Source organism: Acipenser ruthenus, chromosome 18, assembly GCF_902713425.1.
Source record: "Acipenser ruthenus chromosome 18, fAciRut3.2 maternal haplotype, whole genome shotgun sequence".
In the NCBI taxonomy this organism is placed as follows: domain Eukaryota; kingdom Metazoa; phylum Chordata; class Actinopteri; order Acipenseriformes; family Acipenseridae; genus Acipenser; species Acipenser ruthenus.
In genome coordinates this window covers 14905598-14933228 of record NC_081206.1, presented here as the reverse complement: position 1 = coordinate 14933228, position 27631 = coordinate 14905598, and the positions used below count along the sequence as shown (strand labels likewise).

General features: G+C 45.9%; 1 protein-coding gene across 5 annotated transcripts in view; it reads right to left on the bottom strand.

The window, feature by feature from the left end:
• The window catches only part of LOC117423706 (papilin-like), a 79775-nt gene that overhangs the window by 2867 nt on the left and 49277 nt on the right, over positions 1–27631 (bottom strand). For 3 of the 5 annotated variants that reach the window (XM_058991259.1, XM_058991261.1, XM_058991260.1), the window contains 14 exons: positions 22744–22809; positions 21082–21286; positions 18490–18666; positions 17714–17864; positions 16763–16849; positions 13542–13746; positions 12718–12853; positions 9677–9806; positions 7104–8049; positions 6380–6517; positions 3766–3893; positions 3276–3432; positions 1819–1956; positions 955–1082 (listed from right to left, as the gene is read on the bottom strand). In XM_058991259.1, coding sequence (XP_058847242.1) covers positions 955–1082; positions 1819–1956; positions 3276–3432; positions 3766–3893; positions 6380–6517; positions 7104–8049; positions 9677–9806; positions 12718–12853; positions 13542–13746; positions 16763–16849; positions 17714–17864; positions 18490–18666; positions 21082–21286; positions 22744–22809 — 2792 coding nt within the window. The remainder of the gene's footprint in view (positions 1–954; positions 1083–1818; positions 1957–3275; positions 3433–3765; positions 3894–6379; positions 6518–7103; positions 8050–9676; positions 9807–12717; positions 12854–13541; positions 13747–16762; positions 16850–17713; positions 17865–18489; positions 18667–21081; positions 21287–22743; positions 22810–27631) is intronic. The other 2 variants (XM_058991262.1, XM_058991263.1) reach the window with 2 other exon arrangements.

Genomic DNA, 27631 nt, shown 5'->3' with positions numbered 1-27631 from the left:
TACTTTGCAAGTTTTGGCCTGGGGTCCCACATGCCCCCTACAGTATGTTAAATGTTTTTTTTTTGTTTGTTTGTTTTTTAAATGTATTGGATATTTACATGCCAAATATATTACTGCTGCATAAAATGAACAAGATGATAAGACTCAGCTACAGCTATGGCCAAAAGATTTGCATCACCCTATAGAATTAGGGCTCTGGACTCTTGACTCTTGACCGGAGGGTCATGGGTTCAATCCCAGGTGGGGGACACTGCTGCTGTACCCTTGAGCAAGGTACTTTACCTAGATTGCTCCAGTAAAAACCCAACTGTATAAATGGGTAATTGTATGTAAAAATAATGTGATATCTTGTAACAATTGTAAGTCGCCCTGGATAAGGGCGTCTGGTAAGAAATAAATAATAATAATAAATAACTAATTTTGCTTCATAAAGCTGAATAATGTTACTTTACATACTGAATTACGTTTTGAAATCTAACATGAAATTCTGTACTACCATTAAGGCTTCCGGTAGACTTTTTTGCTATATTATTTTGTAGTTTCTTTGATTTCATGATTTTAAATAAAAGATGTTCATATAGTTTTATTTTTAATTTTTGTATTTCTCAATCCTAATATTCTAGATGATGCAAAACTTTTGGCCATAGCTGTATAGATGGTCTCTGCTTGTTTTAGAGACCTGTTTTCTTCAATAGTCCGTTTAGTGCTGCTTCAGCTCTGAATCTGACTTCAACTAAAGCAGTCATTGGGATCTGCAACAGGGTGCTGCCACTATAGTCTGCTGTGATGTTCGTTTATCCAAACTGTAGAGTGTCATGTCATTGCAGGATTTGGAATACCACAGAAAGAGCATGGCATAGAGATTGCACTTGATTTGTAAATGTTCTTTTATTAGCTGTTGCTGTGTGAGGGGTTGTGTTGCAGCAGGGAGGCCGCTGCGTGCTCGCTCCTCACCCTGCACTTTGAGTTGGAGTTGCCGGTGGTCCCTCTCCCTCGCGTTGGAGGCGATGCAGGTGTAATGGCCAGGGTCCTCGCTGCTCAGCTCACTGATGATTAAGGAGCCATCTGCCTGCTGGGTGTGTCTGCACACACAGAGAGAGAGAGAGAGAGCTCCACACACAGAGAACACACTACCTTCCGTCGGATTAAAAGTTTTCTGAGGTTCAGACAGAATGGGGCAACAAATACGCCCTCCCTCTTTCACTTATTAACAGTACTTTACTCCTTCAGGTCACATGTTTCTAGTGGTATCCGCACACTTCCGCCACCGCTCAGCTCTCAATTCCTCGTTCCCTCTGCCTGCTGGTTGGGTCCTCTGCACTTTGACACATCTTAGGCAGTCCTCGGCCCAGAGGCACAAGGTTAAGCTACAACTTTCCGCTTATTCCTGACTTGTTGAATTTGTGCACCATAAAAGCAGTGCAGGTGGTCCCCTATGCTCCCAGTGCACTAATCTACATCACAAAATAAACAACCCTCAGTCTCTGCTAGAGAAATGAATGACAGAAACCTGGCATATAGATCGCAGACACTGACGCTACGCATCTGTCCCAGTCTTATTTAAAATAAAAAAGTCTATATATTGGAGTTAAGTATTGTTCCTTATAACTTTGAACCCATTCACGCAGGTGAAGAACCACTTGCAATAGATGGACAGGTCTGCATCAGAACTAACTAATGGTTTGTTCTGAAACATCAGCGAAACAGAATGCTGTATTCACTATACACTGAATGGGATTTTAAAGGCAGTGGCACCCGCATCTCAAGCTGTACTTCATCCCTCTGCAGCCGCTGCAGCCCCTCCTCTGGACTCCTTACCTGGGGGAGCTCAGGGGGCGCCCGTCTCTCCTCCACTCCACTGTGACGCCGGGAGAGGGGAGCACCTTGCAAGGCAGTCTCACTGTCTGCCCAGGTCGTCCTTCCACTGTTGAGGGTCCTGACTTATCAATACTCAACCTTGGAGGGAGGAAAGGCTTCAGTTCAGTCATTCTCTTTCACTGTGAACACACTGCTTCATGTCCCCAGTGCTAAAGTGTTATACAATGGTGAGGCTTGTGGGATATGTGATGTCACAGTTCTCTTTACACCCTGTTTTTGTCAGTTGTTTTTCAATTCACACTCCATTTGTTTAATGTAATGGACTTGGCAATATCCCACAACGACACACCCTGCAATGCCATATTGCGATTATACAACAGCTGTGACAGTCATTCCTTAAATCCTTGAGAAAGAACTTTGCTGCAAAACAGAACACTTGAGCCCTAGTTATGAGGGCAGCAGTGTGGAGTAGTGGTTAGGGCTCTGGACTCTTGACCGGAGAGTCGAGGGTTCAATCCCAGGTGGGGGACACTGCTGCTGTCCCCTTGAGCAAGGTACTTAACCTAGATTGCTCCAGTAAAAACCCAACTGTATAAATGGGTAATTGTATGTAAAAATAATGTGATATCTTATAACAACTGTAAGTCGCCCTGGATAAGGGCGTCTGCTAAGAAATAAATAATATGTAAGGTAAGACTCCTGGAATTCTTTTGTTAGCTTCAACCATGACGCAGTTTAAAGCCCAGTCCACACTAACGTGATTCATACACAGCATGTGTGCAGTAGAGCAGGGTTCTGATTTGCTATTGTGCAAGGTGTAACTGAACATGTTAGTGCTGTTGAGAGAGAGAGAGCAGGCGTTTAAACCCAGGATTTCCAGGGTATTGAATAACTTTATAACATCCAGGGCTGCGGAACTGAATAAATACATGAGGACAGGGTTGTATGAGAGACTGGACTGGCCTGTTTTAGGTGTCATTGAGACATGCTGCTCCTGTCTTGCAGCAGTCTGTATGCTTGTACAAAGCACAGAGGCACTCTCCATGATGGGTTCTTATTAACATGCTATTACTCACACTAGCCAAGCAGAAGGCTGCATTTCCAGAAAAGCAAAATCTGAACACTGTAAAACCCATCAGAACTACAGAAAGTAAAGCAAATCTAATACAGACACATTGCCAGCTGGAGTTCCACAAGCAAATCTAATACAGACACATTGCCAGCTGGAGTTCCGCAACATTTCTTCAAGCATCGCTCTGTGGTGGGTCAACACCCAGTGCACATTCACGGTGTTCGTTTCGTTCATGTATTGAACTCATTTTATGTATGGAAAAGACTGAAGAAATACCGAATATAAAATAAATTGGCTTGCACAGTACACTCACTACATGATGTTAAAGTCCCTGAACCCCCAGCAATGTGAATGCTTTAGTAACAGGGCAGCATACAGATTGTACCTGTGTGTGCTGTGGTGTGCAGGCCGTGGTACAGGGTGCAGGGTCTGGGATGGGGTGCTCTGGGGTCCCGTTTCGATGGGATGCCCCGAGACGAAGCCCCCACCCCCTTGCTGAATGGAATGGTCCTCCTGGGGGGGCACGGGGGAGCGAGCATCCTCTGAAATCACAAACACACTTCCTAACACAGCAGCCAGGTCCTGTGACGTCTACTCTCTCATTGCGGTTAATAGGCTACTAGATCAAACTATAAGAAACTGTCACCATAACCAGCCATAAGCCAAGCAGTAATGATCTGGAAAAAGTCTTCATTGGTCTGGCTACAGGGCCCAGCCAAAACCTTTAGGATTAAAAGCAGGAATCAAACCCTGCTGAAATAGACACACACCCTATACATCAATAAATAAATCAATAGCCCAGTCTCTTGGAAGTGTGTCTCAGTGCCTGACAGAGTGTGTAGCCCTATTGAAGAACGCTCCTGCAGACGGATTACCTGCCACAGTGAGGAGGATGTAGCGGTGGTCTCGCTCCCTGCTGTTCGAAGCCACACACATCAACCAGCCGGAGTCCCGGGCGCTCAGCGGACCAATCAGCATTGAGCCATCGGGCTGCTGCAAGTGCCTGCCAGTGCAGAGACCATACAGCAGCAGTGAGTCAGCCGGACCACAAGGGGGCACTCCAGGGGGTCAGCCCTGGAGAAATCTCACGAGTTTCATTACCCCATACCAGCTTCAATCCAACAAAAATATAAACAAATAAAACAGGCCTAAAAACTGGTAAACTCAAAAAGGCCAAAGGGACATTAATCACATGAATTTTTTTGAGAGAGCAAATGCAACACCAAGCCACTGATGTTTTCATCACTGGTTGTACCCTGATGAGAGAGACTTTAATTGGGTTAATCTTAGTGCTGCCTGACAAGAACATTTACACAGCCACCCAGCTTTGGGGAAGAGTCGTGTTAATGTTAATGTAATTCTGGAGTGGAGCTCAGTTATTTCTAGTCAACAGCAGCCTGGTCTAATACATCTCCTAGGGGGGTTGCGAAGGCTCTCACTTATCCAGCTGGCCTCTGATCAAATTATATTCTAGACTGCTCAGGATCGTTAAGCCAATCAGAGCACACATTTCGCCTTCTGTATTCCACATCACATCACAGACAGCGTAGTGGCATGGCGCCCACACCCTTCACTCACCGTGACACTGTCCCCAGGACATGGTTTAAATCCCATGCTGTGCCATGCCTTGTAGGCATCCTTTCACATCCGGTACTGGGGCCCGTTTCACAAAAGCGACTTGCGACGATCGCAATCACAAGCACCTCGCAAATAAAACACTGAGTTTCATAAAACCTTCGTAGGGCTGCGACATTGCAGATTTTCACCAGAAAACTGCGAGAGCCAGACAGCATCCGCAAGTCGCAATTTTCATCGCATATCCTGTTTTAGGACATTCCATGGCGCTACTACTAGCTTGCTGTGGAACTGTACGCTTTATTGAACAGATTTCTCAGGTAAAACATTCTGATGACAACATGAACTTGTCTCTGTATCTTATAACTCCCCCGACACAGGATACTTTTTTTTTTGGATATATACAAAAGGTTTAAGTAATTACAAAATAAAATTATGTATTTAATGATGTGTGACCCAAAGTTATGTGGGTGAAAAACAACAGAAACTGAGGCAAGGACAAGTTGTAAAAACAAACACGGTTTATTTTATTAAATACCTTCATATACCAAAAGTACCGATTTAATCACTATGATAACAGCATTATTGGTCAGATTACCTTGCTTTTAACTGGTGATAATGCCGTATAGCAATTATTACGTAGATAGTAATAATAATACAAACAGAATTAAATGTGTACAGTAAATAAGCTAAATAACACACAAATGTGATACAAACAAATAAAATGGACCAAACTCAAGTGACAAAAATAGTGACAAGCGCCTCCTTCTCACAGATAAAATATAAAAGAAACCCTGCCAGATCCCCAAATCACAGAAACAAAAAGCACTTTCCTCAACTCGTCTCAGCTACACTTCACCCCAGCAGTAACAAAGCTTTGTAGCAGCAGCCACCTCCATGTTATTACCTGCCCGACACGTTTAAATAGTGAGGCTAAACACAGCTTGATTACCAGGCATGCCCATAAAGACTAATAAAAGTGTCAAGGTAGCGAATGTGCTGACTTCGCCATATACATTTCATCCAAAAGCCCATTTTCAACTGTGTAGAAAGAAAAGTAAACACAGATCAGTGCACTTTTTCTTTAAATACGTCTGCTGCACAGCGTTGATTTTTTTTCTACATAGCTGAAGAAGGGCTTTCCTTATGTATGTATAGAACTTCACAGTACAGCCTGTCACTTTTCACAGCGCCACATCTCTGTCAGCAGGGAGGGATTTTGGTTTTCCTCAATCAACTTTAAAGCTTTTTTATTTCTCTTCTTTTTCCTTCTTTTAATTTCGTTCTGCTCATTAGAGATTCTATCCATTTATTTATTATTTCGGCTACTGTTCTTTGCTCCTCCCCAACAGTGTTTACTGCATCAGTGATCATCTGCAACTTTTTTTTCTTTGTGACAAAACTTGCAGAAAACTTGCCAAATAGAAGGGATTTGTGTCGACCAGCCATTTCAATAATTGTATCATTTTTTTCCTTTGTGCCATTGTGTATGTACCTAAATCGGTCACTGTGCCTTAAAATGGATTACCGAGTTCGTGATTTCACTCATCGCAGATCACAAAAGAGTGAGCACAAGCAACGGCACTTGAGAAGAGCTTTATGAAACGCACGCAGCACCGACCTCTGCGTCCACGCAACCTCCTCGCAATCGCAGGACTTTTGTGAAATGGGCCCCTGGCATGTTGTTACCATGGAGACAGCATGCAATGGGGGCGGGGCTACAATTGCTTTCTAAGAAAACAGTAATGGCGGATAACAAGCAAACAAATCTGCAATCCTGTTTTCCTCCCATGCAGCAGCTAAACACAGTAGTTAAATATGAAAGTGTTCACTCCTGCTCGTGCCGATATTACCCACGTACACAGACGTTCACTGTCCTGTAACCCTGTATTACAGGTGAGCTGGACTCCTTACCTGGGGGAGCTCAGGGGGCGCCCATCTCTCCTCCACTCCACTGTGACGCCGGGAGAGGGGGGCACCTTGCAGGGCAGTCTCACTGTCTGCCCGGGCCGTCCTTCCACTGTTGAGGGTCCTGACTTATCAATACTCAACCTGGGGGGGAGGGAAGGCTTCAGTTCAGTCATCCAACTCCCAAACACAGCATGCCCAGGAGAAAAGGGCTATTTGTGATCACAGCATAGTAGAAAAAAGAAGTTTGCTCATTGGAAGGGTTTGTCTAATTTATAACCCTCTTACAGCCCTACCTAAACAGGACGGTTTGCTATAAGACCAATGTGGTATGAGTCTTCTCATAAATACATGTACATATATAAAGCTGGCTCTATGAAGTCATAGCACATTTCCATTTGTTTAAATAGTACCCTAAGCATATTAGGACAGGATTGTATTTGAAATACAGTGACATCTGTCTGAAGATTGTATCTTTTTTCAGTTCAGGATACATGGGGCTTTTATTCTTATACCTATGCTCTATTAAATCATGCTGTCTTGGCTGTAATCTTACACATTTACTCAAAAAAGCATAATAACTGACTTGTTAAGAAAACATCAACAGTGTGAGTGGTTTTGCCTCAAGTTACATTTTCTTCGAGGAGTCACTGCAGTCCATTCACCCGTGTGGTGTTGCTGTTGCATTCTTGAGTGTTTCCCTATATGATCTTATCGAACCTGCCCTCACCTTTGGGAGCTGTGCTGGCTGGACTGCGCTGCCAGTCTGGAGCTCTGCTCAGAGACCAAGCCGTCTGGGGACTGGAAGACTGGTCCTGGAGCGTCCCGTCCAGCAGAGTCCCCGCCCTCCCTGCCCTCTTCCTTGTTGGCTGGTGCTGGCTTGGGGGTCTCTGCTGCTTCAGGGGGGAGCTGGGGGCTCCCTGTGTCGACATGATCGCCCCTGTCTGAATGCTCATGATTCTTGACCCCGCCCTGACCCTGTGAGGTCCACCTCGAGTTGATGAATTTCCCTGGCCCCTGGTCCCGTTTCCCAGGGTAGGTGGTGTGCAGCGTTGGCCCTCCTCCGTGTATGCTCCGGTGTTGCCCCTTCACAAAGTGCGCCCTCGCCTGTGCGTGCCGGTCGTAACCCCCCCGCTCACTCACTTCCACCCGCTGGGCCTGGCCACTGTGGAATGGGCTCCTGCTGCTGGAAGCCTTCCCTCCATGAGAACTTATTTCCCCAGCGGGCGAGGGTGGCGTGTGGCCACTTGGTCTCTTCTCAATGGTCAGGCGAGGGCTGGTCCCATGATAGATGGAGAACACTTTTTGCACAGACTGGGACTGTGACTGGCTGCCTGTGCTGGAGTGGGTCTCTGCCAGGGGCTTCCTCCAGTTATCCCCCCTCAAGATCTCTTTCCCCGGGCTGTGTGGTCTCCTGTCTCCCCTGGGGTCTTCCTTCTCCAGCTGGAGGGTCTGTGGCTGGACGTCCTGGCCCCCCCCACTCACAGGTTGCACGTCGGCCTGCCCCTTGCACTCATTCAGGCACTCCTGCTCCGACAGGAAGCTGTTGCGGTTGCCGTGACAGCCCCCGTACCAGAACTGGGAACATGCCCCGCTGGACGGGACAAAGTACCAGCGGCCAGCCCATTCAGAGCAGGGTCCGGTAGCATAGGGGAGCAGACATGCCACGGGGTGAGCTGCAACAGAAACAAAGAGTTACGCACCTGTCAGCTTCACATTGCGTGCAGCACACTGGCACGTTTCTTAAAGGGTTTAAATGAGGCGTGATCAGAATACAGTTAGATGTCATTACAAATGCTCGCCTTACAAATACTAAATTAAATACTACTAAAAGGCACTGATAAATACTTTTTTTTTCTCTAAATTTAGCACTATTGAGTGTTCAATAGTTATTGTAGAAAAGTTCACCTTGGTAACACTAAAATGAGTTGTCTGATAAACCAGTGTTGATTGATTTTGTGGACACATTGGCTAACTGAATTTGTTCCTGTGACCAGTGTTGCTGTTTGGTGTTGAAGGGCAGTGGTTCTGTAGAAAGAGGTAAGGGAAGCTGAGGGAATAGGTGCAATAGTGCCGCTGGGTTAACATGTTCTTATTCTGAAATGTGTCCAACTCTAAAAACATCCGTGTCCAAAGAATGTGACAAGTTTATTTTAGTATTTCTGCACCTCATATTCCAGAACAGTGTGCAATATGTTCCTTTCCCATCCTTTCTAAATGCCACTGTAGTTGCCTTTGTGATATTCCTGCTCCTGTACAGTCGCAGACAAATGTATTGGCAACCTCCACTTAATGTAAGATCATTCAAGAACACATGTTAAATACAAGCATTTAGTGAACATTAGCCACTAATTAAGATGAGAAAGACCAAAATACACAATTTCTGGTAGCTTAAAAACAATATTTATAAAAAAAAACAACACTTAAGCAATTTCAAATATGTGTTCATGGCACCTTTACATTAAAAGTTTATAAAAACTTAACAGAACTAATTAAAAAATATATTCATTGATTGAAAACCATTACACAGTAACTAAGCTGCATTATAAAGTCAATAGCCAGAAAAATAGGTCATTATTTCCAACATCTGTTGAAGAACATTTTGGCAGCACAGCAGATGATGGTCAAGACAAAGGAGTTGGATTCACATTTGAGAAAAGCACTCAGCAAACTACAACAAAGGAAATGGCTGCAGAACAGTATCAAAGAAATATGGAATACCACAATCCACAATCAGAGCTATAAAACAAGAAGCACCACAGAACTAATTCAAGTGAAATGCTTGAAAGAAATGGACTTCCAAACTAAAATTACAAAGGATCTGAACACAGAAGAGTGTAAGCATGTAGACCTCGCTGCAAACCATTTAAAATAAAATTCATAAAATTCTGTGGTCCAATGAGACTAAAATATAACTTTTCCCTCAAAATGGACAGCAGTATGTCTGGAGAGAAAATGAAGAAAATCTTGTACCTATAGTTAAACAGTTTGTCCATAATCTGTTAGCCTGGATTCTGGTACAATAAGCGTAGGCTGGCAATCCTCTTGTCTGTGTCTGTGCCTCCTCTGTATCTGTACCTCCTCTGTGTCTGTGCCTCCTCTGTGACTGTGCCTGCTCTGTGACTGTGCCTGCTCTGTGACTGTGCCTCCTCTGTGACTGTGCCTCCTCTGTGACTGTGCCTCCTCTGTGACTGTGCCTCCTCTGTGACTGTGCCTGCTCTGTGACTGTGCCTCCTCTGTGACTGTGCCTCCTCTGTGACTGTGCCTCCTCTGTGTCTGTGCCTCCCCTGTGGATTCACTTACGGTAATGTGGCCGGCTGTGGCAGCCCTCTCCATTGGGCCCAGTCGCCAGGATAACCCCGTCATAGCAGCAGCCGTAGGTGGAAGTGCGACATGCTCTGTCCGGGCTCGCTGGGGCTGGAGAACGCACCTCCTGAGGGGGAGAGAGAGACAGGGTTAGGACCAGAGCTCCAGCAACAAAATAGCAATGTACCAGCAAGGGGAAATCAAACCACAAAGAAACAGCAACGTACCAGCAAGGGGAAATCAAACCACAAAGCAACAGCAATGTACCAGCAAGGGAAAATCAAACCACAAAGCAACAGCAATGTACCAGCAAGGGAAAACCAAACCACAAAGCAACAGCAATGTACCAGCAAGGGAAAACCAAACCACAAAGAAACAGCAATGTACCAGCAAGGGAAAACCAAACCACAAAGAAACAGCAATGTACCAGCAAGGGAAAACCAAACCACAAAGCAACAGCAATGTACCAGCAAGGGGAAATCAAACCACAAAGCAACAGCAATGTACCAGCAAGGGGAAATCAGACCACAAAGCAACAACAATGTACCAGCAAGGGAAAACCAAACCACAAAGCAACAACAACGTACCAGCAAGGGAAAATCAAACCACAAAGCAACAGCAATGTACCAGCAAGGGGAAATCAGACCACAAAGCAACAGCAATGTACCAGCAAGGGGAAACCAAACCACAAAGAAACAGCAATGTACCAGCAAGGGAAAACCAAACCACAAAGAAACAGCAATGTACCAGCAAGGGAAAACCAAACCACAAAGAAACAGCAATGTACCAGCAAGGGAAAACCAAACCACAAAGCAACAGCAATGTACCAGCAAGGGAAAACCAAACCACAAAGCAACAGCAATGTACCAGCAAGGGAAAACCAAACCACAAAGCAACAGCAATGTACCAGCAAGGGGAAATCAAACCACAAAGCAACAGCAATGTACCAGCAAGGGAAAACCAAACCACAAAGCAACAGCAATGTACCAGCAAGGGAAAACCAAACCACAAAGAAACAGCAATGTACCAGCAAGGGGAAATCAGACCACAAAGCAACAGCAATGTACCAGCAAGGGAAAATCAGACCACAAAGCAACAGCAACGTACCAGCAAGAGGAAATCAGACCACAAAGCAACAGCAACGTACCAGCAAGGGAAAATCAAACCACAAAGCAACAGCAATGTACCAGCAAGGGGAAATCAAACCACAAAGCAACAGCAATGTACCAGCAAGGGAAAATCATGAGCCATGGGGTATGTCATTCAGAGTTCATTCAGATCGAATGGTTTGTAAACACAAAGTCAAATGGATAATCTGTTAGCCAATGCATAATCTGATATGTGAAAACGATCACTGCAATGGAACTTTACTGAGAGAATACAGCAGTGCACCAAATATAATTCTCCATGCCATCTTACATTCGAAATTGCCCTTTCAATTCTCTCACCAGATCAGGAGGGTTTTCTTTTCTTTCAGAATTGCTATTGTATTAGTAGATACTGTATGTAACCCCAGCCATGGATACAATAAACATCATATAAATAACACAATGCAGGTGCTGATACAGCAGCCCCTCACTAATACAGGTGCAGATACATCAGCCCCTCACTAACATCAACACCATTATATTGTACATTCGGATAAGCCAGACACAACATGCGTCCCCCAGTAATAACCAATTAAGTGTGATGCTCGGTCACTGAATAGCATGCTCCAAAGAGACTGTTCTACTGACACCAGAGACAGGACGAAAATAAACAGGAGAACAGATACAAGTAGCTCCTAAATCACTAACAATGAAGAACATGATTAAAACCGGGCATATAAACTCCTACTCTACAGAGTGTAAATGAACTGCGATCCATCAATCGACAAGCGTTCACAAATATGGACTTGTGGCAAAGTGCCCCGCCCCTGTGTGCATTTGTGTGTTGTGTGTATGTTGCGTATGTTAATGTTGGTGTATAGATTGGTACACGGGATATAAACGGGTCTGTGTTTCACGTATATTTAAAAAGTGTAGATTTGTATTTAGGCACGAGGAGAGCACAAATCACTTCACGTGCTGGTTAAATATAATATGCGAGCACGGGGTTGCACAGAATTAATTCACGTGCTGGGATTCAAGTGAATAATTAATTAGTAATTGAATCCCAGCACAACAGTATAAATAGGCACATTTTTAGTCAGTCAGGGTTAGGTGTTCGGAAGAGGAGAACGGGTGAGAGAGAGAGGATAGTTAAAATCATTAAAAGTAAACGTAAAGTGTTTGTTCTCACCGTGTTTGTTTGTCTCTCCGTGCACCGTTTGTTTAGTGTTAGTCCGTTTTGTCTGTCTTTTTATTTTGGCTACAAGTGCCGTGTCCTGTTTTTTGTACTGTTAAACCCTTTTATTTGTTAAATAAACGCTGAGTGCAGCCATTGCACTCAGCTCCTCATCACCACCGTCTCTGTCTGTGTATTCCTGTCTGGTCTGACGCCACCCACTCTGGCCGTCTTTGTGACAGGACTCCAGTGGTTTGGAACCCAAGATGTGCACTACAGGTATTACAATTCTGAACTGCAAATGCAACGAAAGTCTAACTCATACTAGCATAGAACAAAAGTAGCAGCTAGATTTGACCTGCAGCCACGCGTACACTGTAAAATGTTCTATGTAAATTTAAAAATGATGTATTTCTGTAAAGTGTGTGCCGTACATGTAAGGTACTGTATAGTATCATGACCTGTCAATGCGGCCCCATGATCTGTTTTGTGTTAATTATGTACTAAGTAGAATCCTATAAAAAAGAAAGTGTGCTAAAATCATTATTTCAATTTAAAATAACGTTTTATTATTTTTGCTAATGTGTACAATGCAGCAGCATGATTTACTTTGTGTTACCAGTAGCCTACAGGCTAAAGTAAAAAGAAAGTGCGGTAGGTATTCATTTGATTTTACTACTGTACTGTATACTGTATAGGCCTAGTGCAACTGTTGTATAAAATACAAAAAGGACAAACGATCCCCCCACCCCCCCTGGATGGCTGTCACTTACTGTGTTGTCCGTGCTTGGGTTGGGGTTGGGGTTGGAGTTGGCAGATGGCCTGCTCTCCCTGTCACTGTAGTATCTCTGACAGCCAGCATTGTCGGGGCCCAGTGCTGCAGTAATCCCATTAGGACAGCAGCCATACCTGTAGAGAAACCCACATAAGCACACTCACTCACTCACATACACACTCAAAGAGGTGTATGTGACATACACACTCACCCACTGGTGTCAAGCAGTGTACAGTGCTCACTCATCATTCTGCTGACTTATATACATGATGGAATATTGAACAGTGAATTAGTGATACATTTTAGTGTGAGCTAACTGTGAAGGAGCCACCCACTCTATAACACATGATAAACAGCACAGCGTGCGCCCTCGTTATTCCACGATCTGACAGTAAATTACTAAAGGGTCCTTATACAACAGCAGTCCAGCACTGGCATTATTTACTGTCAAATCCCCCTAAACATGATACAGTATTCTTAAAGTATTGAAATAAAGAGCTAGCACTGAATGTATAAAAACATTACAGGTTTCAGCTCTCTGACAGAGCATGTCACCTACTGTACAACGTATACCATGTCAAAAAGTATAGACGTGTGTCCCCAAATACATTTTCCCTATTATCTCATTTTTTATTTTCTTTACCTTCTAAAAAAAATGTGTTATCTGAATTCTCCACTGTTTACACTGAGAAAGACTCCTAGTCAAACAATTGTCATTGAATTGATTAAGTTTCTGTTAGTATCTCTTGATTTAGCACTACTGAATGTTTAATAGTTCTGGATGTTAAGATGGTGCAGAATGGGATGGTGTGGATATGTTACCTGGACTGGGCACAGCTGGATCCTGGGCAGCCCCAGCCCTGGGGGCCTCTGGCTTGGGTGTACCCGTCGGGACAGCAGCCGTACTGGGACAGGGTGCAGACCCAGCCATGGGACTCCCAGTGGTACTGCGGAGGGTTCGATCCTTCCTCCCGATTCACCGGAGGGGGCGGTGCTTCAGACTCCCTGCGCTCCGTGTTCCTGTAAACTGAGACAGCTCTCACAGTCAGCACTCCCGTATCACAGTAAGGGTGGTGCATCACTAAGTGTGACACACGCTCTAATTGAGCACTCAGAGCATCTGACTCATTTTACCAACCCTACGATTGGATGCCTCACAGGTGCCACTGCACTCACTGGATGTCTTGCTTATTATAATCATTTTTGAAGGAGGGGTTGATTATTTGTACCTACAAATCTGTTCTAAAGGTTAGGAAATGCAATTGTAATTGTTTTTGTAATGGAACCAGTCACTGATTAATGCAGGGACAACAGTAGAGATATCTAAGAAAACTTTTTGTATTTTTTTTTTTTTTTGTACTATCATGGAACAGGTTAATTACCTTCCTTTTACTAATATTCTACAGCTACAGCAAGCATAGCATTGTGTTTAATCAACAGCATATACTCTACAGTAACCTGGTGTGTGCTTAGCAGGTACAGCTCTGGGCCATCCCTAGAAATGCTTCTCTGCCAATCAAACACAAACAAGCCTGCATTCCATTAGGTTTGTATTAAAGAACACACACCTCTCCACAAAGTCAATCAAACTCAAAGAAGCCTGCATTCCATTAGGTCTGTATTAAAGAACACACACCTCTCAACAAAGTCAGTCAAACTCAAACAAGCCTGCATTCCATCTGTCAACATGTTCAAGTGTCTACGTTTGGTCTTGCCTTTAGGCTTTTAAAACCTTATTTTTGATTTGACCTCAGTTGGCGCGTTTCAATGTCTAATTAAACCAGCTAGCACACTAGCTGATACGGTGCACACCTTAAAGAAAGTCTTGTGTTTGTCTCCTCGTTCTCTTAATTATACCACCCAGGACAGAAGAGCAAAACACTGGGAGAGAGCAGCTATTTAAAGTGGCTCTGGCCCTCACATGTTGAAGAGGAGAGCACATTAAAAGGTGCAGTGCTGGTGTATGTTTAAACCTGTCTGGACATATTCAAGGAGGCTCTTACATTACAAGCCCATGTGTAAAAACATGTCTAACAAAAAGGAGATTTCCGTGTATCTGTGTCTGAGGGACTATCCCAAGCTATGTCCATATAACCCTCGCTCGCAGTCCTACACCTCTATTATACACGGCTCTGTTAATAATATACCACTTAAAAATCCTGGCTATACTATTCATGAGCAGCCTTTACTCAGTCCAGTGTCATTTTCATTACAAAGAGGGGAATGCTGCTGAACAGAATTCCGTTAAATGGCTGTGGTACATGGTTAAGTGTGATTTATGAGCACCACTTTGAACTGACTTTACGGTTGAATGGAATTCTGAGAGGTGCCTCAGGTATGATATTTTAAAGCAGGGGACTATAATATACGTATGTTCTAACTTACTACTGTTTAAACTTTCTTTGGTGATCATTTTGAACTAGAGCAGTGGGTCTCAGGTACCTGGGTTCCTCCAGAAGACCTTTGTAACTGCTCATACAGTACAGTGTAGAAGAGTGAAGAACATGATCAATTCAATACCAGTGTCCAGCATGCTGTACTGCTCATACAGTACAGTGTAGAAGAGTGAAGAACATGATCAACTCAATACCAGTGTCCAGCATGCTGTACTGCTCATACAGTACAGTGTAGAAGAGTGAAGAACATGATCAACTCAATACCAGTGTCCAGCATGCTGTACTGCTCATACAGTACAGTGTAGAAGAGTGAAGAACATGATCAACTCAATACCAGCGTCCAGCATGCTGTACTGCTCATACAGTACAGTGTAGAATAGTGAAGAACATGATCAACTCAATACCAGCGTCCAGCATGCTGTACTGCTCATACAGTACAGTGTAGAAGAGTGAAGAACATGATCAACTCAATACCAGCGTCCAGCATGCTGTACTGCTCATACAGTACAGTGTAGAAGAGTGAAGAACATGATCAACTCAATACCAGCGTCCAGCATGCTGTACTGCTCATACAGTACAGTGTAGAAGAGTGAAGAACATGATCAACTCAATACCAGCGTCCAGCATGCTGTACTGCTCATATATGGCATATTTCAGTACAACAGATGGGGGGACATGCATCAAGAGCGACAGATGCAGCGCTAAATTGGCGGAGTGTAAAGCAAAGCTCTGTCCCGGCACAAATTTGACCCCATCCCGAATGTATTAACTGGCTCAAAATGAGGCACGATGTAAGCTGCCACATTTAAATGCTTAAATGTCTGTGGCTGTCTTGACTTTATAGTATATTATTATTATATGACGGATAAAACCAAATATACATAATGAAAAGGATATAATGAACCAAGTTTATTAAACAACGAATACAAACAATTGTACATAATGAAATAGCCATTATCGAGCTGTAATTTCATCCTCAGGGAGATCAGAAAGGACAATGCCCTAAATACTCTCCCTTCTTCTCAGTACTCTCCATCTGTTCCTGGGTTGTTCAGGAAGGTTAGGAGCCTGCACTCTCTGTAGTAAGAAATACGTTGTGACTGCTGGATAATGCTCTTTCCTATCAGCTGCTTTCTGACTTCTTTGCGCTCAAATAAGACCAATTTGAAATCTGACTTATTTGTGAACCCTTTTAGAGCCGGTGCAGCTGTTCTGCAGCTTCATAAATCTCATTTTAATATCACAGACTTCATTTACAAATAAGCCCCACCTACAATTTGCACTTGCATATAATTAAGACTTGACAAGCCAAAAATGCATGGCTATGAGTGGAGGAGCGCATTTTGGAGCTGCCTTAACAAAAGTGTCATGACACATACGGGGCAATTTTAAGGATGGCGTAAACTCAGCACTATGGTCTTAATGCCACCGCAAATGCTTGATCCAGGACCCCATGGGGTCTATTTTAACAACCTAAATACAGCCTGTCTTTAGCGCTATGCGAACCCAACATATTAACTTTACTTACAATTGAAAAAAAAGACAGAGAGAAACAGTATCTGTGAAAATCCGTTTTTTACATTTTTGGTGGAACATCAATATCCCCATCCCCAGCGCGTGGGTTGGGCCTGGGCGAGCTCTACTCACCTGTCGAGGGTCCGTCAGGGATGTAGGGGACCAGGGTGCCCCGCCGGGTCTCATCGTAGCCCCTGGGGTCAGGCATGCTCGGCACCTCTAAAGACAGAATACAGGAGATCAGAGTTGGAGCCAGTTACAATGGAATGGTTCATTTGTAATAGATTGCAGTTACAATGGAATGGATTGCTTTTACAATGGAATGGTCCATTTCTAATGGATTGCTTTTACAATAGAATGGTTTATTTGTAATGGATTGCAGTTACAAGGGAGGGGTGATCACAGCAGGGTTAGACACAGAGCACCAGGGAGGGGTGATCACAGCAGGGTTAGACACAGAGCACCAGGGAGGGGTGATCACAGCAGGGTTAGACACAGAGCACCAGGGAGGAGGGAGCAGGGCTGTGGGACACTCACCCTGAGGGAAGGAGCAGGACAGGGGGACACTCACCCTGAGGGAGGGAGGGAGCAGGGCTGGGGGACACTCACCCTGAGGGAGGGAGGGAGCAAGGCTGGGGGACACTCACTCTGAGGGAGGGAGGGAGCAGGGCTGGGCGACACTCACCCTGAGGGAGGGACGGAGGAGGGCTGGGGGACACTCACCCTGAGGGAGGGAGGGAGCAGGGCAGGGGGACACTCACCCTGAGGGAGGGATCAGGGCTGGGCAACACTCACCCTGAGGGTGGGAGCAGGGCAGGGGAACACTCACCCTGAGGGAGGGAGGGAGCAGGGCTGGGCGACACTCACCCTGAGGGAGGGAGGGAGCAGGGCTGGGCGACACTCACCCTGAGGGAGGGAGGGAGCAGGGCTGGGGGACACTCACCCTGAGGGAGGGAGGGAGCATGGCAGGGGGACACTCACCCTGAGGGAGGGAGCAGGGCAGGGAGTCACTCACCCTGAGGGAGGGAGCAGGGCTGGGGAACACTAACCCTGAGGTCGGGAGCAGGGCAGAAGGACACTCACCCTGACGGACGGAGCAGGGCTGGGTGTTGCACTTCTCCACAGTGGAGGGCCGGTCCCTCGCCACGCACTGATTTAGGTTGTAGAAGTTTCGATCGCGGTCAGCACAGATCACCTGCCGCTCTCGCAGGCCTGAGTCACAGCTCTTTGAGCACTGCGGGGGGAAGAGAAAGAGGAAGAGAGCGAGAGAGAGAGAGAGAGAGAGAGAGAGAAAGAGAGAGGGAGAGAGGGGAGACAGAGAGAGAGAAAGAGAGACAGAGAGAGAGACAGAGAGAGAGAGACAGAGACAGAGACAGAGACAGAGAGAGAGAGAGAGAGAGAGAGACAGAGACAGAGAGAGAGAGGGAGAGAGACAGAGAGAGAGAGACAGAGACAGAGAGAGAGAGAGACAGAGAGAGAGAGACAGAGACAGAGAGAGAGAGAAAGAGAGAGACAGAGAGCGAGAGAGAGAGAAGGGGGAGTGTAGTAACATGGTGTGTAGTAACATTTCATTTTATACTTTTTAAGAAGCTGGTCAAGACCATAAAAGAGGTCAAGACCAAAGTTATTTTTCATAACAAAATGCAAACATATTCCTTCTATAGTGTGGCAGAGCAACTTCTTCTCTAGTGTCACCCGGTGGTAGACTGTTGTAATTACCACTGGGAGTTGCACAACTCTAATTACTAAACCACATCAATTTAAACTGACTGAAACACCACCATGTGATCCATATCACAGAAAGTAGAACAATAAGGTTTCTTGATGTACAGAAAGACATGAGTGTTTTTATTTCTTACCAGGCCCCAGTCCCCGATGTGCCAGCTGATCTCACGTGGGCAGGTGGCTCTCTCGCAGGGCTGCGTGCTGGCGGGTTTGGGCAGGGCCTGGCAGGCGTAGTCCTGGAGCTGGATGCCAGCCCCGGAGAGACACACTACAGAGCGAGTCTGCTCCCCCTCGCCACAGGTCTCCGAGCACTGGACCAGGACAGACAGACAGGCAGACAGTCAGGACAGGGAGCCTCCCTGGTGCACAAGGGGGCTTAAAGCTGCTTCACTGCAGCGGATCTAAATCCTGCCTCCCTCCCCCTCACAAACCCACTCCAATACAGACCTCCTGCACCACTGTTTAAATTGAATGTAGTGATGCTCACAGCATAGACTTGAGGTGGGGGGTCACCAGTGGAAGGGGGGCAGCATTCACATTCACTGTGCTTCAGATACAGTGCCTTGCGAAAGTATTCGGCCCCCTTGAACTTTGCGACCTTTTGCCACATTTCAGGCTTCAAACATAAAGATATGAAACTGTAATTTTTTGTGAAGAATCAACAACAAGTGGGACACAATCATGAAGTGGAACGAAATTTATTGGATATTTCAAACTTTTTTAACAAACAAAAAACTGAAAAATTGGGCGTGCAAAATTATTCAGCCCCTTTACTTTCAGTGCAGCAAACTCTCTCCAGAAGTTCAGTGAGGATCTCTGAATGATCCAATGTTGACCTAAATGACTAATGATGATAAATAGAATCCACCTGTGTGTAATCAAGTCTCCGTATAAATGCACCTGCACTGTGATAGTCTCAGAGGTCTGTTTAAAGCGCAGAGAGCATCATGAAGAACAAGGAACACACCAGGCAGGTCCGAGATACTGTTGTGGAGAAGTTTAAAGCCGGATTTGGATACAAAAAGATTTCCCAAGCTTTAAACATCCCAAGGAGCACTGTGCAAGCGATAATATTGAAATGGAAGGAGTATCAGACCACTGCAAATCTACCAAGACCTGGCCGTCCCTCTAAACTTTCAGCTCATACAAGGAGAAGACTGATCAGAGATGCAGCCAAGAGGCCCATGATCACTCTGGATGAACTGCAGAGATCTACAGCTGAGGTGGGAGACTCTGTCCATAGGACAACAATCAGTCGTATACTGCACAAATCTGGCCTTTATGGAAGAGTGGCAAGAAGAAAGCCATTTCTTAAAGATATCCATAAAAAGTGTCGTTTACAGTTTGCCACAAGCCACCTGGGAGACACACCAAACATGTGGAAGAAGGTGCTCTGGTCAGATGAAACCAAAATCGAACTTTTTGGCAACAATGCAAAACGTTATGTTTGGCGTAAAAGCAACACAGCTCATCACCCTGAACACACCATCCCCACTGTCAAACATGGTGGTGGCAGCATCATGGTTTGGGCCTGCTTTTCTTAAGCAGGGACAGGGAAGATGGTTAAAATTGATGGGAAGATGGATGGAGCCAAATACAGGACCATTCTGGAAGAAAACCTGATGGAGTCTGCAAAAGACCTGAGACTGGGACTGAGATTTGTCTTCCAACAAGACAATGATCCAAAACATAAAGCAAAATCTACAATGGAATGGTTCACAAATAAACATATCCAGGTGTTAGAATGGCCAAGTCAAAGTCCAGACCTGAATCCAATCGAGAATCTGTGGAAAACTGAAAACTGCTGTTCACAAATGCTCTCCATCCAACCTCACTGAGCTCGAGCTGTTTTGCAAGGAGGAATGGGCAAAAATTTCAGTCTCTCGATGTGCAAAACTGATAGAGACATACCCCAAGCGACTTACAGCTGTAATCGCAGCAAAAGGTGGCGCTACAAAGTATTAACTTAAGGGGGCTGAATAATTTTGCACGCCCAATTTTTCAGTTTTTTATTTGTTAAAAAAGTTTGAAATATCCAATAAATTTCGTTCCACTTCATGATTGTGTCCCACTTGTTGTTTATTCTTCACAAAAAATTACAGTTTCATATCTTTATGTTTGAAGCCTGAAATGTGGCAAAAGGTCGCAAAGTTCAAGGGGGCCGAATACTTTCGCAAGGCACTGTATTTAAAATAAACCTCACTGTTTAAATTGGCTTACTTTAACTTGAAGTAACTTCTCAGTTTTGAAAAAGCCTAATTGGGACTAAATTATTACATTCCACCCAACTGCTACAGTTTGACCAGTTTGATGAATTAATATATCATCAAGGGTGTACTGAGCAAATCAAATTGGTATTTCTCAATGTTTGTTACCAATATGCACAAAACAAAGTTCCCACTAATGCTTATTGCTGAAAAATATTCCATTAATTTAGATGGCATACCTAAACCACTGCCCCAGGACACCTTGTGCTTATTAAACTAGTGTCAACTGGATTTGCTGTCAAGGGTATAAGCTAGGCTTCAGAGGTTAGTAAATGAACAATAATATTCTGCAAAGAAAGCAGAAGCTACAGCTGGAGAAGGGGAATTGGACCAATAATATACAATTTCATAACATTAGGGATTTTAAAATGGAATCTTTTTTTGAAGCTGCTAAAAAAAATAAATAAATAAAAAGATAAAGCGCGAGAGCGCAGGGTTGTGAAGCAGTGCGGCTCTCACCTCTGACCAGCCCCTGGCGCTCCAGGCGGCACACTGGCGCAGGCTGCAGGCCTGCTGGGAGTGTGGCCGGGCAGAGAAGGCTGCACACTGCGATTCCTCCGCAACGCGGGAGCCGGCGCCATCGTGGGTCAGGCAGAACACGCTGCGGGTCTGCGTGCCTCCATCACATGTAGCTGAGCACGCGGACCACTCGCCCATCTTCCAACTAGGGAGAGTTAAAACACAATGGATAGGAAACCCCCACACAAATCCACACGCTAACGCAAAGCAGACACCCAGCAGCAGCATCCTGGGGCGCTCCCACACCACAGCTCGCCCTGCTAGCCTCCCAATCCAACAGCTTTAGCTGTGAAATTAGGCTGTACTGAGATCCGCCATTGCAAGGAGACAGTTACCCCCCATCCTTGTACCTAGGTCTAGGGTTGGAACAATAACCAATGATCAGTATATTAACTTGTTTAGCCTAAATTATTTATTGTACTGATTTTTTTTATCAATTACTGTATTATCACATGGCAATAAATGATCGAGTGGTGGTTCTAGCTGGTCTTTGCTTCTCTGGACACTTGGAGGCTGGACTGGCTGCCCTGGTTTCTCAGGAGCTCCCCCGATGCTGCACACCAAACCAAGCAGACCTTCCTGCCAAGGTCCTAAATCTCCCTCTACGAAGGATCCCTCCGTGATGCAACCAGGACTCCCACACCCCCTGCTGATCATTCTGCAGCAGCACAGAAACAACCTGCTGTAAATCACACGCCCACAAAGAGCTGAAACATACACTCAATCAACAACCCACACTTTTTTTTAAAGTTATAAGCAAAGGTATTTTTTTCTCTGTAGAATGCAAATGTCCGTGCGGGTGTAAGAGTCCTGTGTTGGTTTGTAAGCACAGACTAGGATTACTTCTCCCCCGCCAAGTGATTTCAACACAGATTATTTTTATCATTGAAATCATGACTGCATTAGTAGAGGTATCACGCTCGGGCAGCCAGGCAAAAACACACAATCCCAGGTCAAGCTGGAGCAGGGTGGACTCAGGGAGCTCGGAGCTGGAAATGACAGTGAAGTCTAGAACCAAATATTAAAAAAACACAAGCCGCTGCAACAATGATACACTATTTATATTATGTATCTATGTGCTCTTTTTATTTTTTTTTCTATTTTATTTTCTATTATTTTATTTATAATTCTTCAGAAACTTAATTAGACACCATTAATCTGTATACACAACACTGCGCAATTAACAGCCATCTAAATTAGCAATTAAATGGACATGGTGAGATTAGCTCAAATGATGGCAATGTAATGAAATGTAAATATAATGGCATGCCAATTAAAGCAGGTGTAAACAGTAACTGTGCTCTGCCATTTTCAGTTTATTTCCCTTTCAAATAATAGGTCATCTAATTCCACTGCTCATCCCTGTCCACTCTGTACCCGTTAAACTGGTAGCTAGACCTCATGGTCTTGTCCACTGTTTGCTTGACCGCGGAATTGTTGACCCCGCACACAAACACGCTCACCGGGATGGGGATCAAAGCGCATTTTTGACCTAGCACTGTGGACTCTAGTGCTGCAACTAAAAAAGCATTTTTAAAAGAAGCACATGGAAGATTTTGTCCCCCCAGGGTTTCCATAGCTGGGTCGCTGGCTCTGCGTTACCTGTACACCCGTGAGCTCAGGTGCTCCGTGCGCATCCACACTTGAGCCTGGTAGAGGTACGCCATCCTTTTAATGGGAACAAACAGGAGAGGTGTGAGGCTCCAGGGGGCTCACCCAGACTCACACCCAGTCTTGTGAGGCTCCAGGGGGCTCACCCAGACACACACCTAGTCTCGTGAGGCTCCAGGGAACACCCAGACACACACCCAGTCTCTTGAGGCTCCAGGGGGCTCACCCAGACACACACCCAGTCTCGTGAGGCTCCAGGGGGCTCACCCAGACACACACCCAGTCTCGTGAGGATCCAGGGGGCTCACCCACACACACCCAGTCTCGTGAGGCTCCAGGGGGCTCACCCAGACTCACACCCAGTCTCATGAGGCTTCAGGGGGCTCACCCAGACACACACCCAGTCTTGTGAGGCTCCAGGGGGCTCACCCAGACACACACCCAGTCTCGTGAGGCTCCAGGGAACACCCAGACACACACCCAGTCTTGTGAGGCTCCAGGGGGCTCACCCAGACTCACACCCAGTCTTGTGAGGCTTCAGGGGGCTCACCCAGACACACACCCAGTCTTGTGAGGCTCCAGGGGGCTCACCCAGACACACACCCAGTCTCGTGAGGCTCCAGGGAACACCCAGACACACACCCAGTCTCGTGAGGCTCCAGGGGGCACACCCAGACACACACCCAGTCTCGTGAGGCTCCAGGGGGCACACCCAGACACACACACCCAGTCTCGTGAGGCTCCAGTGGGCTCACCCAGACTCACACCCAGTCTCGTGAGGCTTCAGGGGGCTCACCCAGACTCACACCTAGTCTTGTGAGGCTCCAGGGGGCTCACCCAGACACACACCTAGTCTCGTGAGGCTCCAGGGAACACCCAGACACACACCCAGTCTCGTGAGGCTCCAGGGGGCACACCCAGACACACACCCAGTCTCGTGAGGCTCCAGGGGGCACACCCAGACACACACCCAGTCTCGTGAGGCTCCAGGGGGCACACCCAGACACACACCCAGTCTCGTGAGGCTCCAGGGGGCTCACCCAGACACACACTCAGTCTCGTGAGGCTCCAGGGGGCTCACCCAGACACACCCAGTCTCGTGAGGCTCCAGGGGGCTCACCCAGACACACACCCAGTCTCGTGAGGATCCATAGGGCTCACCCACACACACCCAGTCTCGTGAGGCTCCAGGGGGCTCACCCAGACACACACCCAGTCTCGTGAGGCTCCAGGGGGCACACCCAGACACACACCCAGTCTCGTGAGGCTCCAGGGGGCTCACCCAGACACACCCAGTCTCGTGAGGCTCCAGGGGACTCACCCAGACTCACACCCTGCCAGAGCCTGGAAGTCAATGAAATCAACCTCCTAACCTGCGGGCCTGAACAGCATCAGAGCCACAAGACAGCACTGTACCTGCACTGCTGCCTTCATCTGCACTGTGCTAACCTGAGTCGATTATATAGCACTGTACCTGCACTGCTGCCTTCATCTGTAAGGTGCTAATCTGAGTCGATTATACAGCACCAGTGTCATGTGAGAGGGGGAAATGAAATGTACATCACCCAGAAGAAGGGAAGCGCAATTCATTAATAAGAGACTGGTGTAAATGAAGAAATGATTTATTTCTGTAAAGTGTGTGCAGTATATCATAATGTGTCAATGCGGCACAATGATCTATTTTGTGTTAATTAGACTAACTTGTTGTGATCCTAACTTGTTGCATCCTAATTTATACTGTATCCAAGTAGTAGTATTGCACTTACTGTAAACTATACTGTATTTAAATATGAAGCTTGCATTGTAACCCTGCACTGCCCTGTAACACCTGGGAGTCACCTTGGATAAAGGTGTCTGTCAAATAAATAAATAAATAAATAAATAAATAAATAAATAAATAAAATCTCATTATGGACATACAACTTCCAAAAGAACCAAACACTGCAGGCTAAATGGGACAGATAATTAGCAGTATTTGCCATAGATTCAAAGCTTCCCCTTGTCTCGTTTTGATGTTGTGTGGTTCTGGGTTCTGTTCATCATGTATTGAGTCATCATTTTTCTCTACATCTGTCTTTCAGCTTCTAACCGCCTCAGACTGAAAAGACTTCCTCCTTCCATTCAAATCAGGTGACAAATGGCCTTTCAACTTGGCTGGTCCCACACACTCTATTCATGTACAAAACCCTGTGAAAATCGCGGAAATTTTCTTAAAATTCACGACATTGTCACAGGTAAAGTATCGTATTTCGCAGACTGTGCACGGGGCTCACCCAGACACACACCCAGTCTCGTGAGGCTCCAGGGAACACCCAGACACACACCCAGTCTTGTGAGGCTCCAGGGGGCTCACCCAGACTCACACCCAGTCTTGTGAGGCTTCAGGGGGCTCACCCAGACACACACCCAGTCTTGTGAGGCTCCAGGGGGCTCACCCAGACACACACCCAGTCTCGTGAGGCTCCAGGGAACACCCAGACACACACCCAGTCTCGTGAGGCTCCAGGGGGCACACCCAGACACACACCCAGTCTCGTGAGGCTCCAGGGGGCACACCCAGACACACACACCCAGTCTCGTGAGGCTCCAGTGGGCTCACCCAGACTCACACCCAGTCTCGTGAGGCTTCAGGGGGCTCACCCAGACTCACACCTAGTCTTGTGAGGCTCCAGGGGGCTCACCCAGACACACACCTAGTCTCGTGAGGCTCCAGGGAACACCCAGACACACACCCAGTCTCGTGAGGCTCCAGGGGGCACACCCAGACACACACCCAGTCTCGTGAGGCTCCAGGGGGCACACCCAGACACACACCCAGTCTCGTGAGGCTCCAGGGGGCACACCCAGACACACACCCAGTCTCGTGAGGCTCCAGGGGGCTCACCCAGACACACACTCAGTCTCGTGAGGCTCCAGGGGGCTCACCCAGACACACCCAGTCTCGTGAGGCTCCAGGGGGCTCACCCAGACACACACCCAGTCTCGTGAGGATCCATAGGGCTCACCCACACACACCCAGTCTCGTGAGGCTCCAGGGGGCTCACCCAGACACACACCCAGTCTCGTGAGGCTCCAGGGGGCACACCCAGACACACACCCAGTCTCGTGAGGCTCCAGGGGGCTCACCCAGACACACCCAGTCTCGTGAGGCTCCAGGGGACTCACCCAGACTCACACCCTGCCAGAGCCTGGAAGTCAATGAAATCAACCTCCTAACCTGCGGGCCTGAACAGCATCAGAGCCACAAGACAGCACTGTACCTGCACTGCTGCCTTCATCTGCACTGTGCTAACCTGAGTCGATTATATAGCACTGTACCTGCACTGCTGCCTTCATCTGTAAGGTGCTAATCTGAGTCGATTATACAGCACCAGTGTCATGTGAGAGGGGGAAATGAAATGTACATCACCCAGAAGAAGGGAAGCGCAATTCATTAATAAGAGACTGGTGTAAATGAAGAAATGATTTATTTCTGTAAAGTGTGTGCAGTATATCATAATGTGTCAATGCGGCACAATGATCTATTTTGTGTTAATTAGACTAACTTGTTGTGATCCTAACTTGTTGCATCCTAATTTATACTGTATCCAAGTAGTAGTATTGCACTTACTGTAAACTATACTGTATTTAAATATGAAGCTTGCATTGTAACCCTGCACTGCCCTGTAACACCTGTGAGTCACCTTGGATAAAGGTGTCTGTCAAATAAATAAATAAATAAATAAATAAATAAATAAATAAATAAATAAAATCTCATTATGGACATACAACTTCCAAAAGAACCAAACACTGCAGGCTAAATGGGACAGATAATTAGCAGTATTTGCCATAGATTCAAAGCTTCCCCTTGTCTCGTTTTGATGTTGTGTGGTTCTGGGTTCTGTTCATCATGTATTGAGTCATCATTTTTCTCTACATCTGTCTTTCAGCTTCTAACCGCCTCAGACTGAAAAGACTTCCTCCTTCCATTCAAATCAGGTGACAAATGGCCTTTCAACTTGGCTGGTCCCACACACTCTATTCATGTACAAAACCCTGTGAAAATCGCGGAAATTTTCTTAAAATTCACGACATTGTCACAGGTAAAGTATCGTATTTCGCAGACTGTGCACGGAAATACAGGTAGTGTAAATGAGGGACACCAAGTATATTGAAATCAAGGGGTTCCACACAGGTGTAGCTTGTGCGTTAATTAAGCAAATAACATCCCAGCTTGCTTAGGGTCATGTATAAAAATGCTGGACAGACCTGGTTGCCTATAATTATGGCTAGCATGGCTGCAAGAGGAGACCTCAGTGACTTTGAAAGAGGAGTGATTTTTGGGGCGCGTTTGGCAGGAGCTTCAGTGACCAAGACAGCTCAACTTGCTGATGTTTCACAAGCAACGGTGTCTAAGGCGATGTCGGCCTGGAACTCCAAGGGAAAGACATCATCAGCAAAGGGCAACAGTGGGCGGAAGCGCATACTCCAGGATCATGATATCCGTGCATTAATTCGAAGTGCAAGGCAAAACAGGCGAGCAACTGCAGATCAATTGACTGCAAATTTCAACCTGGGGCGCGAGCAGCCAGTTTCATCAAAAATGGTCCATCGAGAACTTCTCAGAGCGGGATACCATAGTGGCCCAACGCCCTATTAAGTGACTTTACATTGGTGTTTGCATTTTTTTGTCCACTACCTGTATGTTATAAATTATGTGTACAGATAAATGCACTGACATCAAAATTAAAATCAAAGTTATTCAAGCACTTCACAATAGCTTGTGAAACGGTGTTGTAATTAACAGCCTGTAGGTAAAGTGTATCTGCAAGGACAGCTTTCAGTTCTAGTACATCAGGTACATGTTCACCATTTAGGTCTTGCAAAACAAATACAATGT